We start from the raw sequence: 17,383 nt of genomic DNA, 5'->3' as shown, positions 1-17,383 counted from the left end.
AAAGCAATTTTCGTAATGTGATTTCAACCAGACTCCCCCATATACATGTTCAGCAGGTATATAAAACAACCAAGCGATCTTACTAGCATTAGAATAAATTACCTGCTTGTTATCTACAGACCACCCAAGCAGGCACTAGACTTCCTGACCTCAATCAGTGGGACTGGACTGTGTAACCTGCAGCTGACAGTTTCCATGGGAAGAGCTCTACTCACCTATTTAATTAAGGCTGCACAAGCTCTTTCTGCACAACACAATACTGAGTTAAGTTTGGAGGGTTTCAAGAAGGATTTGACCTTTTCCAGATTCGTCCATTCACCCTGACACTTGTATGCTACCCCCCCACACCCCTCTAACCACCCCCCCCCCCTTCCACCCCATCTCACCCTCTGCTCCAGCTCCTTTTGTTTCTCCCATACCTGTGTGTTTGGTGCTACACATCCAATACAAACATGAAAAGTAAACACTGAAAAACAGTGTTGTGCATCTTTATGCTTGACATTTAAACAACGAGAAAAGGTTATTTTAAAGAGAGCACCAGAAATGCATCAACGCCCCCTAAAAAATTAACGAAACGCTGACAACTGGACCCCTATACCCACACCTCCACCTCAATAATGAAACGCTGACAACTGGACCCCTATACCCACACCTCCACCTCAATACCTGGATCCCATCCAAAGGGAAATATTACACCAACACCACATTTGCTCCATGGATGAGAGCACATGCATGGCCCCCACCCACAATACCCCTGCCATGTGGCAAACCCACAACTGCAGACAAGCTAATACCAGAGACCGAAGATAACACATAAGTGGTAAACATGTGCCAAAGAAACCTCACATTTCATCAAATCCACTGTAAGATCACATCACACTCTTGTTTATTCATGGTCTAGGTACCATCAGTTGATCCATTCGCCTTAGTGACTTAGTTAAATGTTATATGTTTAAATTCATGATAAGAAATGATAAACTGCAGTTGTATATAATTATGTAAATAGTTTGTGAATAGTTCTGAATAATTAGGTCACATGATTCAGTCGCTCAAAAATTGCCTCGTTGGTTTATGGGCCTTGGTAAGTGATTCATGATTAATGGTGAGTATTGTGGAGATAGGTAGCGTTGGTGAGACAGTTTTTCATTAGGAGCGCTGCATCAATTACTTGGTAGCAGAGTTACGGTTACTATGGTAACTGACATGCTACATGGTAAATACATAGGATTGATGTCTAAAACATGTTATGTTTGTTCAGTTGTTATATGTAGTCGAAAGGTTTTTTCCAGCAGTGCGAAAATTCTTGGTATGCCGGCAAAGTTAAGAATAGTGTAACAGGTAACAGGTGAAGTTGCACAGTGCATTTGTTCTGTTTCAAAATAGTGGTATTGTCGTATATCACAAGTGTTGGGGACGTACAGCACAAGTTTAGGGATTTTAGGTGTGTAAGGTAGAATGTATAGTGAGGATTGTCTATGAAATCGTAGCTTTTGAGTATAGGGACACCTGTCCTGTTTTAAAACTCATTGTGAAAAGAGTAGTAGAATTTATCTAAGCTTGAGTGAAGGGTAAGGAAGCGTTGTCTATTCTTACTGGCGAGTGAGGATTTTATTGGTGGGTTAAAGTCCTACCGAAATTTCATGTATGAATGATTAGGGATTCTTTCCGTATGATTGTGTGTGTTAGAAGGGTAGGGTAAGGCTACTTATTTTATCAACGAATTTAAAAATTCTGTGAAAATAGCGTCGTCTATTTCATACGAAAGAATACTTGAATGATTGAGAAAGCTATGGCTTTATTTTAGTGAAACAGACAAATGGTTTGTTTTTGTGGAGTTACTAACTGAATTCCATTGAAAGTTTTGTAAAATATGGCGCTGTGAAAATATTTTGTAAAGGAGGTGTCAGTGTCAGAGCAGAGCGAGGACAGAGAAGCTGCAGCGGAAGTATACGTCATTAGTGTCGCGCTGTGATTGGCTAACATACGTCACAGTATTCGCGCACCGATTGGCTCATGTGACAAGGCAGGCTTGCAGCTGATTGGTTCATTCTAAAATACAGTAATTCTATTGGCTGAGCAGAATAGTGACGTGGCTTAATCCGATTGGCTTGGTGGTGAGTTTTGCGCACGGATTGGCTAGAATAGCGGAACAACAAGGAAATACTTACGATCTTTTCCAAAATAAGCGGAGTTGTTTAAAAACATGGATTATTATTACATGAAAGAGGAAAAGAAGCTTTCATGGTTTCAGAAATTGAAAAATATATTTAAAAATGACAAGAAAATTGAAACGCCAGGTGGAAGATTACTTCATAAGTACAAAACACCTGCAGCTTATATGTTAGGTGAATATGGTTATCATACTTGCCTTTGGATGGAGAATTGAATGGAATATACCAAAAATGATGGTGTGTTGGCATGGCCGGAAGATGGGTCATTTAACATTAAGGTGTTGAAAAACTTGAGAGAAAAAATGATGACTCTTGTACCAAAACCTAGACCTACACAATTTGAGGCTTTAGCTGAATGGGAGGACGAGATGTTTGAATTAGAACGAAAAAACAGAGGTGTAACAAGAGGCACTAGATTAGACATTAATAGAGAAACTCATGAGGATAGAATGCGTCGTTGGAGACGTGCAGATGTGTGTGATGGTTTGTACCCAGCGAGATTTGGTGAGGTAACTGGTGAAAAGAGTGCTGAAAAGAAAAATAATATTGGTGAAGATAGTGAATTAGAAGATGCGGTTTTAGAAGAGATTTATATCACAAAATCGAAACCGCCACCTTATCAACCAGTTTGTTCATGGTCTTCCCCGAGAATTCCTCCAGGAACTTCTCCAAGTGCTCCTCCTAGGGAAATTAATGATGAGACTCCACCTAGATTAAATCAGAATAATGCAAAAATTCCTGAGAGAGTAGAAACAAGAAATAATTCTAGTACATCTGGAGAAAATAGAAATTATGCTGAAACTCCAGTTCAGAGAAATGGAATCCCAAAAAATGTAATGAGAACAGAAAGATGTGAGGATATACCAAATGCCTCAGAATATTTCCGATCAAAAGATGAATTAATACAGCAGTTAACTAAAAGCATGGACGCAGTAACAGTACCAGTAACAATTGGACCTGTTCTTCCAGTCTTTGATCAAAGGGAAATTAGACATTCAGCTCTGACTGTTCCATTAAATGCAAAAATTCAGAAAGTGGCTGAAAATTTTTATTCAGATTTAACAGAAATTCACCGAGAGAAAACAATGATGCTCGATTTAACTTTTAATCAAAGTTTGTCAAATGATCAAACTCCATCTGTTGCAGGATCTGATTCTGGAACTCCAGAAAAGAGCATAAATAAAATAGATTTAACACAGACTCCACAGACCCCAGAATTTAAATTACTTGATGTTGCAAAGTTGAAAGCGGATTTGGAGGAATTGATTATTGGCACAATTGGACCTGACAGTTTAAAGCTATATCAGGATGATGAATTATTGTTTATTTGTAAAAGCATACAATGGAAAACGAAAACCAAGTATGATCAATTAGAGGAAATGGCTGCTGAATTGGAAATAGATTTGAGTAGACAGAAAAATTTGCAGAAACATTACAGAGTGGATTTCTCTGAAAAAGATATCGAAAATATGAACACCACAGGAAGAATAATTCATATAAAAGAATTAATAGTGTTTCTAAAAAGATTAGGTGAATTAAGCAAATGGAGAGTGAAATGGACAAAAAAAGAGAGGAAGACAGAAGAGAAAGAGGAGAAATAGCAACTGAGTTTCCTATGAGAGAAATAGCTGGCGGAGGGTATGTGCATGTTCCATGGACAAGACAGGACATTTTACTGTTTACAAATAATTTTCCTCGACTGAGAGAAAAACCTGTGGAATGGTATCGCCAGGTAGACAGATTTGTTAAGGTTTCAAAAGTTCTGTGGATTGATCTTGATGGATTCTTTGACATTGTTGTTCCATCGGATCTTTGGACAGAATGTAACATTTCTATAGATTGGCCCAAAGAAGAACCTGCACGAGATAAAGTAACAGGTGCACCTTCAGCTGATGTAATACATCTGTATGATAAGGTAATTGTGTGGCTGAAAAACAAGATTCCCCCAAAAGAAGTAGATTGGTTTAAAATAGACAGAACAAATCAAGAGCCAAAAGAATCAGTACATTCATTCGATGAAAGATTACTGCTGGTATTTAAACAATACAGTGGTTACCAGAAATTGAGTGAAAAGGATATGAGCCATTTCATATACAGATTTGTTTATGGCTTAAGACTGAAATTGGTGAAATGATTAGATCAGGAATAGTTGGTTGGCAATCACTTTCAGTTGATGACATTTTGAGAAAAGCAAAATACTGCAGTGATGAGATAGATGCTAAACAAAAGAAGCTAAAAGAAAAAGCTTTGTGGGCACAGGTAAAAGTGGCTGAACAACAAATTGCAACTTTGGAAAATAAAAATGTTCACCAGAATCAAGGGAAATTTAAAGGTAATTATAATAAGCCAAAATTGATGGGTATTATTGAAGAGTTAAAGCAGAAACTCCCATGTTTTAATTGCGGTGAAATTGGACACTGGAAGCGCGAATGTAAGAATCCGCCCAGAAATTTTAAAAATGCATCATTAAATCCACAGATGCAGAATGAGATAAATCAGCAGCAACAGCTACAACGACAGTTAAATGAGATAAATCAGCAGCAACAGCTACAGCGACAGGTAGTGAATCAGCAAAGTCAGATTCCACAACCGCCACTTCCAAACTGTGTAAATGTGCAGAGATACAGTACAGATACAGGATTCTGCGGAGGTGAACAGATAAACAGATCACCAAAAGTGAATGTGTTGAATGTTTCTCAACAATATTGGTTGAAAGAAAATGAAGGGAGTTATTCTGAGGATTACTTATGACGGTGCCTGAGAGAGGAGGAAGAGTGTGTGCTTGGAGCCACTCTTGAGGTAGATTAGTCTGGTCCATTTGTAAATGGTAAAGTGAATGATGTAGAAATCACTTTTCTAGTGGACACAGGTGCTACCCATTCTACTGTTAGATCAGTGGAAATAGAAAACCTACCTCTCTCTGGGGATACAATCCAAGTAGTTGGCGTAGCTAATCAACAGATTAAAACAGATTTAACAGAACCAGTTAAAGTTGAAATTGGTAAATTTAAAGACAAACATAGATTTGTAGTCTGTAACAGCAGTCCTGTAAATTTGTTAGGAAGGGACATCCTTTGCAAGATGAACTGTAAAATATATTGCTCACCGGATGGTATTGAGCTACAAACTCAAGAAGAAGATGGCCTTTATACATTAACAATGTTAATGGTTGAAGCAGAAGAAAGTAAATTATTTCCTGCTTTTGACAAAAATGATTTACCTGAAGAATTAAAAGAGACAGTCAATGCTAAGATTTGGGATTTATCTGGAGACGAAATGGGTTTGATGAAACATGTAGACCCAGTAAAAATAACAGTAAAACAAGGAGCAGATTATCCAAACATTCCTCAGTATAAAATGAAAGCAGAAGTTATTGAAGGTGTCATACCTGTAATTGAAAAATTTATAAAACAAGGTGTTTTAAAAGAAATTGAGAGCAGTCCATGTAATTCACCGATTATGGGAATTAAAAAGCCAAACTGAACTTTCAGGATTGTTCAAGACCTGAGAAAGGTTAATCAAATTAGTTGTTCCATGTTGCCCAGTTGTACCAAACCCAGCTGTAATTCTATATCAGATTCCGCATGATTCAGAATGGTATACAGTCATAGACCTTTGTAATGCATTCTTTACTGTTCCATTGCATCCAGAAAGCCAACAAATCTTTGCGTTCACGTTCCAAGAGCGTATTCTAGCATGGTGTTGTATCCCTAAAGGGTATACAGAGAGTCCATCTTTTTTTAATCAGTTGCTAAAGAAATCCTTGGAAAATCTAGATTTACCTGGAAAATCAACATTAGTGCAGTATATTGATGGTCTCCTTGTGGCTGCAAAAACACGAGACAACTGTGTGACAGATACCATTACTCTTTTGAATCATTTGGCAGATGAGGGACATAAAGTGTCTCCTGCAAAATTACAGTTTTGTAAACAAGAAGTAAAATATCTTGGTCACAGAATTGCAAAAGGAATCAGACAAGTGACGATTGAAAGAATAAAAATGATTCAAGCAATGCAACCTCCAAAAACACAGAGACAGGTCAGAATGTTTTTAGGAATGGTAGGTTATTGTCGTCAATGGATTAGTGGATTTTCAGTAATTGCAAAGCCATTGCAGAGACTGACAAAAGCAGACATAAAAGACCCGATTACTCTAACAGAAACTGAGGTAGAAGCCTTTGAACAGCTAAAAAGAAATCTCTGTGAAGCTCCAGCATTAGGAATGCCAGACTACGAAAAAGAATTTGAGTTGTATTGCAGTGAAAGGGAAGGATGTGCATTGTCAGTTTTCATTCAAAGACATGGAAGACTGAGAAAGCCAATAGCATATTTCTCAGCTGTTCTTGATCCTGTTGGAAAAGCATTACCAGGTTGCTTAAAAGCAGTGGCTGCAACAAGCGTAAGTTTGGAACAAAGTGAAGGGATAACAATGGGGATTCCTGTATAAGTATATGTACCCCATTCAGTTGAGATTCTCCTCACCAGAAGCAAAACACAGCATTTAACAAGCAACAGATTGACAAAATATGAAAAAGTTATTCTGGGATCAGATAATGTTTCAATTACAAGATGTGTGAATTTAAATCCTTCCACATTACTGCCTGATGGTACTGTAACAGAAATCAGAAATGAAAATGGAAAGGGGCGACCACTCGGTCCCCCCGAACGTATGGCAGAGTGCCTCGATCCCCCCGGGAAGCCATTTTGGGCGGGAGGCGCGTCTCGGCTGGTATGCCCGAAGCGGCGTAGCCGGGGCGCGCTTTTTCCCGCCCTAGAGTGGGCTGGCCTAGACACTGACGCGGCTGGCCACGCCCTCGGGGCAGGCAGGGGCGGGTTTACGCCCGCCCTGAAGATGGATAAAAAGGGACGCAAGACCAGAAGACAGCCTCTTGTTCCTGTGCTCTGAAGCTGCACCCCCTCGCTGCACGTGAGCTCGAGACGGAACGAAGAGCCAATTTTGAGCGTTTTAATCGTTCTTGTTTGTTTTACAGTTACTTTGTTGGAGAATGCCGAAGAAGGTGGGAAAGCGCATGACTACTGACCAGATGCTTCGTGTTCTCATGAAGGAGATGTCCGAGCTAAAGAAGCGGGTGGACAAGAATGAGGAAGGGGGTCCAAAACGTCCTTTGGCGGGAGCAGCCCCGGGAGGGAAAAACAAGAGGCCCAGGAGGGGGGCAGCGGGTGAAGACATCCCGGGTCCCAGTGCCCCGCTCGAGGCTCCAACTCCCGTGCCGGAGGAGGGGAATCCAATTCCCGTTGTGGTCACCCCCGTGTCCGAGGATGATATGCCGCCCGAGTTGGCAGCACAATTGGCAGCGTGGTTGGGTAAAGGTAACGAGGGCGCCACGGCTGTCGATGCGCAGGCGCTGATGAAACAATTGCGTGAGAAACGGGAAGCAGCCAAGGTGCCCGTGCCGGCTGCAGTAGGGGACAAGACACCAGGGACGATTGCGACCACAGAGGCAGCGTCAGGTGCAGGTAAGCGGCCATTGCCGATCGCGAGGGATGAGTCAACACCCTCGCGGAGAGAAAGGTTGGGGCAGCATGTTCCTTTGGCAATTAAGGAAAAGATTTGGGCGGGGGAGTATGTGAACATTTTCTCACTGCTTGTTGATCATTATGAGGTAGAGCATGTAAAGAGTCAGAAGGATCTCATGCATCCGAGTGTTTGGCGCGCAAAAATGGCCGCCTTTAAAGTGAATGAGAATATCGGCAATTGGGGCAATGCTTGGGGAATCTTTACATCAATCTTGGGGGAACGTAGACCTGAGTTGCTTTCCGAGTTCCCAATCTATCAATCACGAATCATGGGGTACTCGACATCGCACCAGGGTAATCATTGGTTCTGTTACGATAATCTGTTCAGAAAGGAAAAGGAGCATAATAAAAGTTTAACCTGGGATTGTTATGATTCCTTGACTTGGGATAAAATGAAGGAGTCAGGGATGTTAAAAATGCCGTTGGTGGGAAGTAATGTTGGCGAATCCTCCCGGCAATATGCGGGGACGCCCTTTCGATCAGGTACGGGTACCGACGAGTACTCGAAACCTGCCGGCAGTACCGGGAAAAAGGGTTTCTGCTTTAATTTCAACAGGGGTAAATGTACTAGACCCCAGGGATCGTGTAAATTCAAACATGAATGTAGTGGTTGTGGGTCGTCCCATCCTGAGTCCTCGTGCAGAGCCAGAACGGGTGATAATGGGGGGAGAGGAGGTGCCAAACAGGTCTAATATAGTCCGAGGGGCGCCTTTACCTACCCCGATTGATACCCTGGCGATGATTCCTTGGCTCAGTGAATACCCGGAACGTACTTCTGCTGGGGTGCTGCGGAACGGTTTTTCGTATGGTTTCCGCATCCCGGTAGGGGACTTTCGGGGTGTAGAAAAGTGTAAAAATCAACTTTCCGTCCTGCAGCATACGACCGTGGTACAGGATAAGATCCGAAAAGAGGTGACTCGAGGTCGGGTCGCCGGCCCGTTTAGTGTACCCCCGGTCCAGAATTTTGTTTGTTCTCCCTTAGGGGTAGTCCCCAAGAAAGACCCCGGTGAGTTCCGACTGATTCACAATTTATCAGCTCCGCGAGGTCTTTCCGTAAATGATGCAATCAATCCAGAAGTGTGTTCGGTGCGGTACGCATCCTTCGATGAGGCCGTAGCCATTTTGAATCGCCTGGGGCCCGGGGCGCTGATGGCGAAGTCAGATATCGAGTCAGCGTTCCGATTGCTCCCGGTACACCCAGACGACCAGCGTCTCCTGGGATTCAGGTTTCAGGGTTGTTATTACATGGATAGGTGTATGCCAATGGGGTGCTCTATATCCTGTGCTTATTTCGAGAAATTCAGTAGTTTTCTACAATGGGTCTTCACAAAGAAAACAGGTTTCCAAGATGTAATGCACTACCTTGATGATTTTCTGTTTCTTGGGGCGGCCGGGGATCTTGCATGTGGCCGGGCCTTGGCCGAATTTTGTGTGTTAATGAAACAGTTTGTTGTGCCATTGGCGCCGGGTAAAACAGTGGGTCCTACGACTTGCCTCGAGTTTCTGGGGATCGAGTTGGACTCCATTGAAGGGTGTTTCCGTTTGCCAGCTGAGAAAGTGTTGAAGTTCAGGGCTGCGCTGCAAATGTGTATACATGCATCAAAAGTTACGCTGCAACAATTACAGCAGTTGGTGGGACAGTTGAATTTTGCCCTGAGAGTAATACCAATGGCCCGCCCCTTTTCCCGTTCAATTGCCCAAGCGATGGTCGGCCTTAAAGAGTGCCATCATCGCACGAGACTATCGGCCGAGATCCGCCAGGACATGCGTATTTGGTTAGCATTTCTGGCGGACTTCAATGGTAGAATCGTCTGGAATGAACCAGCCGTGTCTTCTGAAGAGCTGGGGCTATGGACAGATTCAGCAGGAAGCGTAGGTTTTGGCGCCATCTTCGGCACGAAATGGTCGGCACAAAGATGGCCGACATGGTGGCATGAGAATGGTCTGACGAGTAATATTGCTTTCCTGGAACTGTTTCCCATCTTGGTGGCCTTGAGAACATGGCCCGATGGGTTCAAGGATCACTCTGTCATATTTTGGTCTGACAATATGACCGTGGTCGAGTGCATCAATAGTCAGGCAGCACGTTGTAAACTGATTTTAAGACTGCTTAAGGAAATTGTTTTACTATGTATGCAATTGAACGTGCTATTCAGAGCAAAGCATGTGCCGGGGGTGATGAATCAGGCGGCTGACGCACTGTCTCGTTTTCAAATGCAGGCTTTTTCGGGTTTCCTCCCCTCAGCGGACCCAGAGCCGGCACCCTTTCCCGAAGCTCTCTGGTCTCTCGGTGCCCCGAACTTCGTCACCTCGTGGGAGAGAGTCTAGCACCAAGGACGAGGAAGGCATACGAAGGGGCGTTTCGGGCCTATTTAGCCTTTTTGGGGAGTGATAGAGAGCGACTTTGGGGTTACGAGGAAGGGGTAGTGAATTTCCTGATGTCCTTACGTAGGGCTGGGAAATCGGTGGCTACGGCCCAGAGGCATCGTGCGGCCATTTCCTTTGTTGCCAGAGCACACGCTATCCAGGACCCAACAGCGTCTTTCGTTGTACAGAAAGCGCTGCGTGGGTGGCAACGCCTTGAGGGTCGCAGAGTAGATGAAAGGCGCCCGATAGGTTTGGATAGATTGTCCCAGTTGTTGGCTACACTCCCGGCCACATGTTCATCTCAGTTTGAGGCGGTGCTGTTCCGAGCCGCCTTTACGCTAGCATTTCACGGAGCAATGCGGGTAAGCGAACTAGTTGCAAGGAACAAACGGGATGTGGCCGGGGGATTGTGCCAGGAACACGTTCAGATCAGGGGAGAAACAATGACTGTCTCCTTTGTAAAATCCAAGACTGATCAAGATGGGATGGGTGACTGCGTCATCATACGCAGGATTCCTGGGTCCTCCATATGTCCGGTAAAGTGTTTAGAGGATTACCTAGCACGAAGGGTGGCATCATGGGGGGGGACTTTGTTAAGACACGCGGACGCCACCCCACTGACGAAATTTCAGTTTCAGCGGGTGCTTGCGATGTCAATTGCCGCTGCGGGCTTGAACCCGGGCGAATTTGGGACCCATTCCTTTCGGATAGGGGCTGCTACGGAAGCTACAGCCAGGGGTCTTAATGTTGAGCAAGTGAAACGAGTGGGGCGTTGGTCCTCCAATTGTTATAAAAGATACGTGCGGTTGCACATGTTGTGAAGCTGTAATAATGTACTCACGCTTCTTGTTTTTTGTTTGGTTTTCAGTCACGCAAGCTTACGAGGCGGGGCGGACTATGCAGTCGACCCTACACCGGGCCAGCGGTCAGACATCACCGGCTGTGAAAAAGGAGGTGTGGGTCGTAGGCCACTCATACGTGAGGCGTGCCGCAGACGTATTCGAAGCAGGTGACATGATTCACGTAGCTGGGGAATACGGGTACAGGATGTCCTTCTACGGAAGGGGCGGTCTCTGTATTGACCAGTTTCAAACATTTTTCGAGGGTTTGTTAGGGCGGACAAGGTCACCGCCGTCTATAGTTATAGTACATGTTGGGGGCAATGATTTGGTCACCATCGGTAGACGACTACTCCTGGAGGCAATGCTTTCCACTGTAAGTTGGTTGGCGAGGAGAGTTCCGGGGTGCACGATTGCATGGTCCCATTTGATTCCGCGAAAAGTGTGGCGGGGGGCGATCTCTATTCCTGCTTTGAACCAGTCTGTTAGGAAGCTTAACAATAAAGTGAGTAGGTTGTTCCGTTCCAGGACATTGCATTCTATTTCTCATAGTTGTATTAATGATGACAGTATGTATTTGGGGGATGGTGTGCATTTGTCGCGGGGGGGGAATGAGTTACTCTTAGGAGACTTCTTAGCATGGTTGAAATCGTTGAAACATGACCTTTAGGTAGGAGTTGTGTGGGGGGTCCGGATAGCCGGTCAACTATCCGGCCTGTGGCGGTAAGGTCATGATCGGTGAGCACTAATTGGAAGATCCCTATGAGTGGGCGTCACCCAACACGGATGGGAGCGCTCGGGGGAGGTGGCCTTTGGCCCCTCAACGGGGAGGCGGTCCCTTCTAAGGATGGGTCGCCGAAAGAAGAGGAAAGGCGGTCAAGGCCCCTTCCTGTGTAGGAGGGGTTACAGCCCCCTCCTGGGGAATTTCCCGGGGCCAGTGACATCTGCGACGGCAGATGCGGTAAGTTGTGTGGGGTTGGGGGGAGGTCTACGATACCTTCTAGATACCTCACACGAGTCTTCGAACGACCTTTAACTGGCGTCGAGTTGATAAGTGCCCCCGTCAAGTCAAGGGAAATTGGTAGTAGTTGCACTTGAGTACGCCTCAGTGCTGTCGCCCCTCCAAGTGGGGGGGGTATGTCTGGTTAGGGATCTTGACACCGGTTACGACCTTGCCGTTGGCCCTTAAACGTTAGGATGTACAATTTCAATATTTCAAGTAAATGTTTTGTAGGATGTTAGTTCGGCTAGGAGAACCTCTGTATTAGAGAATCTGTTAAGGTTAGCCAAACATCGCAATGTGGTATGAAATTGTACATTAATGTTTAAATGTTTTTAATTTTTTGTTTTAATAAATACGGCCGGGAGGGTCACTCCCTCCCACTTCCAAAAACTTCAAGAACTGTTTCCGGTTTCCCTTCTTTGGGGATTGTGTTGAGAGGGGGTGGCGGGTATCTCAGCCATATGGAAAGGGGCGACCACTCGGTCCCCCCGAACGTATGGCAGAGTGCCTCGAACCCCCCCGGTAAGCCATTTTGGGCGGGAGGCGCGTCTCGGCTGGTATGCCCGAAGCGGCGTAGCCGGGGCGCGCTTTTTCCCGCCCTAGAGTGGGCTGGCCTAGACACTGACGCGGCTGGCCACGCCCTCGGGGCAGGCAGGGGCGGGTTTACGCCCGCCCTGAAGATGGATAAAAAGGGACGCAAGACCAGAAGACAGCCTCTTGTTCCTGTGCTCTGAAGCTGCACCCCCTCGCTGCACGTGAGCTCGAGACGGAACGAAGAGCCAATTTTGACCCACCCACCAGCCCCTGAGGACAGCTAGTTGTTTTAATAAATTTGATCAATGATTCTATTTCGTTTTCAGGTTATCGTAGTGTTGTGTTGATATTGAATGTGTAATAAAGATTGGTCTAATTTTACAAGTTTGTGATTAAAGAACTTCGGTTGTAAGGTCCATTTATAAACAGGTTTTTTCGGTCATAGTGGCCAATGTAGTTTCGTTTAGTTATCATTTGTCGTATTTATTTTTGGTCGGGCGGTAAGGTCATGATCGGTGAGCACTAATTGGAAGATCCCTATGAGTGGGCGTCACCCAACACGGATGGGAGCGCTCGGGGGAGGTGGCCTTTGGCCCCTCAACGGGGAGGCGGTCCCTTCTAAGGATGGGTCGCCGAAAGAAGAGGAAAGGCGGTCAAGGCCCCTTCCTGTGTAGGAGGGGTTACAGCCCCCTCCTGGGGAATTTCCCGGGGCCAGTGACATCTGCGACGGCAGATGCGGTAAGTTGTGTGGGGTTGGGGGGAGGTCTACGATACCTTCTAGATACCTCACACGAGTCTTCGAACGACCTTTAACTGGCGTCGAGTTGATAAGTGCCCCCGTCAAGTCAAGGGAAATTGGTAGTAGTTGCACTTGAGTACGCCTCAGTGCTGTCGCCCCTCCAAGTGGGGGGGGTATGTCTGGTTAGGGATCTTGACACCGGTTACGACCTTGCCGTTGGCCCTTAAACGTTAGGATGTACAATTTCAATATTTCAAGTAAATGTTTTGTAGGATGTTAGTTCGGCTAGGAGAACCTCTGTATTAGAGAATCTGTTAAGGTTAGCCAAACATCGCAATGTGGTATGAAATTGTACATTAATGTTTAAATGTTTTTAATTTTTTGTTTTAATAAATACGGCCGGGAGGGTCACTCCCTCCCACTTCCAAAAACTTCAAGAACTGTTTCCGGTTTCCCTTCTTTGGGGATTGTGTTGAGAGGGGGTGGCGGGTATCTCAGCCATATGACATTGATCATGAATGCTTAGATGTTTTAGAATATTGCACCAAACCTAGGCAGGATATTAAAGATGTCCCATTAACTTAATCAGATTTAGTTTATTTTGTTGATGGTTCATGCTTAAGAACAGATGAAGGTATTCTGAGTGCAGCATACTCTGTCTGTACAGTTGCAGACATAGTTGAAGCTTCTTGTCTCAAAGGAATTCGTTCAGCTCAAGTAGCAGAATTGATTGCTTTGATTCGTGCATGTGAAAGAGCAAAAGGGTTCAAAATTACCATAGTGACTGATAGTCAGTATGGGTATGGCGTAGTCCATGACTATGGCCAGCTCTGGTCTCAAAGAGGTTATTTAACTTCTGCGGGAACCCCTATCAGGAATGCAAAATTGTTCAAAAGGCTGATCGATGGTATTCAGCTACCAGAGAAAATTGCTGTAGTAAAATGTACAGCTCACAAAAAGGGAGACGATTACATGACAAAAGGAAATGCATATGCTGATGAAATTGCTAAGTTCTGTGCAAAGAATAACATGTCCATTAATCGGGAAAAAGACAATGAACATGTTTTGAACTCACTTATGCTAACATCTGTAGTTGAGACATGGCAAGCAGTAAAAGATTTACAAGATGTGGCAGATGATGAGGAAAAAGGCACATGGTTAAAAGCAGGCTGTAGACAGCGAGAAGAAGATGAGATTTGGGTTTACAAAGATGACAGGCCAGTAATGCCAAACTGCATGATTGCTGACATGGCACAAATGTATCATGGTCCAGGACATTTAGGAAGAGATTCAATGATCAGGTTGTTTAGGCAGACATGGTACAATCCAAAATTCAGGATAATTGCAGAATCTTTTTGTCAGAGATGCTTGATCTGTCAACAGATCAATCCGAACAGAAAAACAGTTGTGAGCATGGGAACCATAGGACGGGAGGGTGGTCCTTTTACCAGGTTACAAATGGATTTCATTGATATGCCACCCCATAACAAGTTAAGATACGTTTTGGTGATATTCTGTCTGTTTTCGAGATGGGTAGAAGCGTTCCCAACTCGTCACAATGATTCAGCTACTGTGGCAAAATTGCTTTTAAGAGAAATCATACCTAGGTATGGATTTCCGGTGACGGTTGAGACTGATCGTGGCACACATTTTGAAAACAGATTGCTACAAATGATTTGTGAAGCATTGAATATAAAACAAAAGCTACACTGTGCTTACAGACCAGAAGCATCAGGTGTTGTTGAGCAAGTCAATGGTACAATAAAGAACAGGCTGGCAAAAATGTGTTTAGCTACAGGAATGAAGTGGACTGATGCACTTCCACTTGTTTTGATGTCTTTGAGAAGTACTCCAGATAGAAAAACAGGTCTAAGCCCACATGAGATACTCATGGGCAGAGTCATGAGACAAGCATTTGTTCCAGTTGACAAATTATTAAACATTAATGATAGCGTCATATTGGAATACTGCAAGAACTTATCTGACGTGGTGACTTCTGTGTTCCATCAGGTGGGAACTGAAGTATTAACCAAGGAGAAAGAACAAGCTCATGATTTGTTACCAGGAGACTGGGTAAGAACAAAAGTACATCGGAGAAGAAACTGTCTAGTACCCAGGTGGCAGAAGGCAAGACAGGTGATACTTGTCACAACAAATGCAGTAAAGTGTAGAGGTCTGAAGAGATGGATTCATGCTAGTCACACCATTCGAGTGACACCACCTGAAAATCCTGACGAAGAAGGTGTTTCAACAACTGATTCAGATTCTGAAGAAGAACCTGAAAGAAATCCAGATCCTGAAGATCGACAAGGAAGTCGACATCTGGGAGATTCAAATGCGAATGAGGCATTGAATGAAAAAGATTTAGAAATTGTGATACTAGACTCTGAAAATGATGAAGATCTGCTAGAAAAAGAAGCAGAAAATGAGTCTGGACAAGAAGTGAATCAAGATCAGGAGAGTATTGAAAAGCAGATTGGAAGCTCTGGTAGAAGGCACGAAAATTCTGAAACTGGTGGATTGGAAATAATTGAAGAAGAAGAAGAAGACGAATTACCAAGTACCAGCTATAAGGATGATGTTCCTAACAGAGTGAAGCTGCCCAGTAAACAAGTACCTGAATCTAGAGCTGATATCGCAGACAGCGAAACAGATGAAAGTGATAGAGAATCCAAAGTGAAAAGATCGAGAAAAAGAGCTTGGAGAGTAGAATGCAATCTAACTGAGCCAAAGAAGAAATTCGCAAGAAAAGGAGATAATTGGCCAATTGAGAATGAGAGTCTGAAATTCAAATTAGTGAACAAATCAAAAGAACAGGTTAATGAGATCTCAAGTCAGAAAAGTGATTCAGATAAGAAAAATCAAGCAGGAAAGAAAATGGAAGTGATTAGCAGTAGAGAAAAGAGGGTGTTAAAGCCTAATCAAAAATATAAGTCACCTGAGTGGACTTATATTATAATCCCACCAGTAGTGGAAGTGAATAGTAGTAGCCAAGAAGATTTAGATGACACAAGCGATAATGATTGATTTTGTTTTCACATAAGGTTGAAAGGTTGTAGGTGACACAAGGTCGAAGAAATTGTGTTAGGTGACACAAGGTTGAAGAAATTGTGTTAGCTGGAAAAACATATTGATGTAAGACGTAAGGTCGAAGAAAAGCTGTCAGAAGATTCTTTAATTTAAGAAAAAAAAAAAGTAAAAAAGGGGGGTGTATATTTAGTAATTTTTAAATTTTTGATTTTTTTTTAAAGGCTCTTGTCTCAAAGTAAAAGATGCCTTATACTAACAACAATTCGAGATGCTCTATTTTAAGAAGATGTTGCAAAATGTCTTCTATTTGTGTGATCTTAATAATTTTGGTTTGGTTAATTTTAGCTGTCATTTTTCCTTTTGGAATTGACAAAGAAATGTACAAAGCTAATATGACTAGTAAAGTTGTGGCTAAACAAGTTATTCATGATGTAGTAGGTAAAACTAATAAAGTCATTGAGCACAAACCAGAGATCCACCAAGATAGATCTGTTGGTGATTTTTCTAGTAATACCTTTTCAAGATTATTATCTGAATATGTTAGGGTGATGGGTGTGAAAGATTGTTACATTTGTGTGAAATTACCTGCTTCTGTTTCGGAAGGGGTTACTTACAACATGCTTCCTCTTACTTATGGCATCACTTGTAGTGTAATAGCTAGTTTGTTTTATCGGACAGGTCGATTAGAGTATTACTACTCTAATTATGATGAGATTTTTGCAAATCTAAAAGTTGACAATAGTCTAAATAAACTGAAACATGCTAAACAGATGAGGGCATTTTTTATAGTGACTAATGAACTTACATATGAGTATGCTTTCAGAAACAATTTAACATGTAAGTTGAGAATGGAAGAAAAATCTCTCTTAAACATGGTTGAAGAGAGAAGGGCAATTTACAAGCGAAATGAGATGCTGAAACAAACCAAATCTAAGTTTTGGCAGATTGAGGATGAAAAGCTTAATGGTAGAAATGAGAATGTTGCAATTCACATAGATAAACCTGTTAATGGAACATTTTGTATAAGAAGAGATAATACTCAATTTGACAACTACTTTGTAGGCGCTAGTCAATGTGAAGATACTTATTGTATCTTAGGAGGTTGGGAATTTAAAGGAGGCAAAGATCCAATTTTTCCTGGAATTTATTTTGTTTGTGGGAA

General features: G+C 43.2%; 1 protein-coding gene across 1 annotated transcript; it reads left to right on the top strand.

Moving 5' to 3' along the window:
• Positions 1 to 2,473: 2,473 nt before the first annotated feature.
• Positions 2,474 to 16,477, top strand: LOC147708935 (uncharacterized). The gene is made up of 2 exons (XM_086925803.1): positions 2,474 to 3,701; positions 16,443 to 16,477. The coding sequence occupies exons 1-2, from the start codon at positions 2,474 to 2,476 to the stop codon at positions 16,475 to 16,477; spliced, it is 1,263 nt and encodes a 420-aa protein (XP_086781929.1).
• Positions 16,478 to 17,383: the final 906 nt, after the last annotated feature.

This window comes from Lissotriton vulgaris, chromosome 6 (assembly GCF_964263255.1).
Source record: "Lissotriton vulgaris chromosome 6, aLisVul1.2, whole genome shotgun sequence".
Classification (NCBI taxonomy): domain Eukaryota; kingdom Metazoa; phylum Chordata; class Amphibia; order Caudata; family Salamandridae; genus Lissotriton; species Lissotriton vulgaris.
Note: the sequence above shows the minus strand (reverse complement) of the source record. Positions and strands in the feature narration are given on the sequence as shown.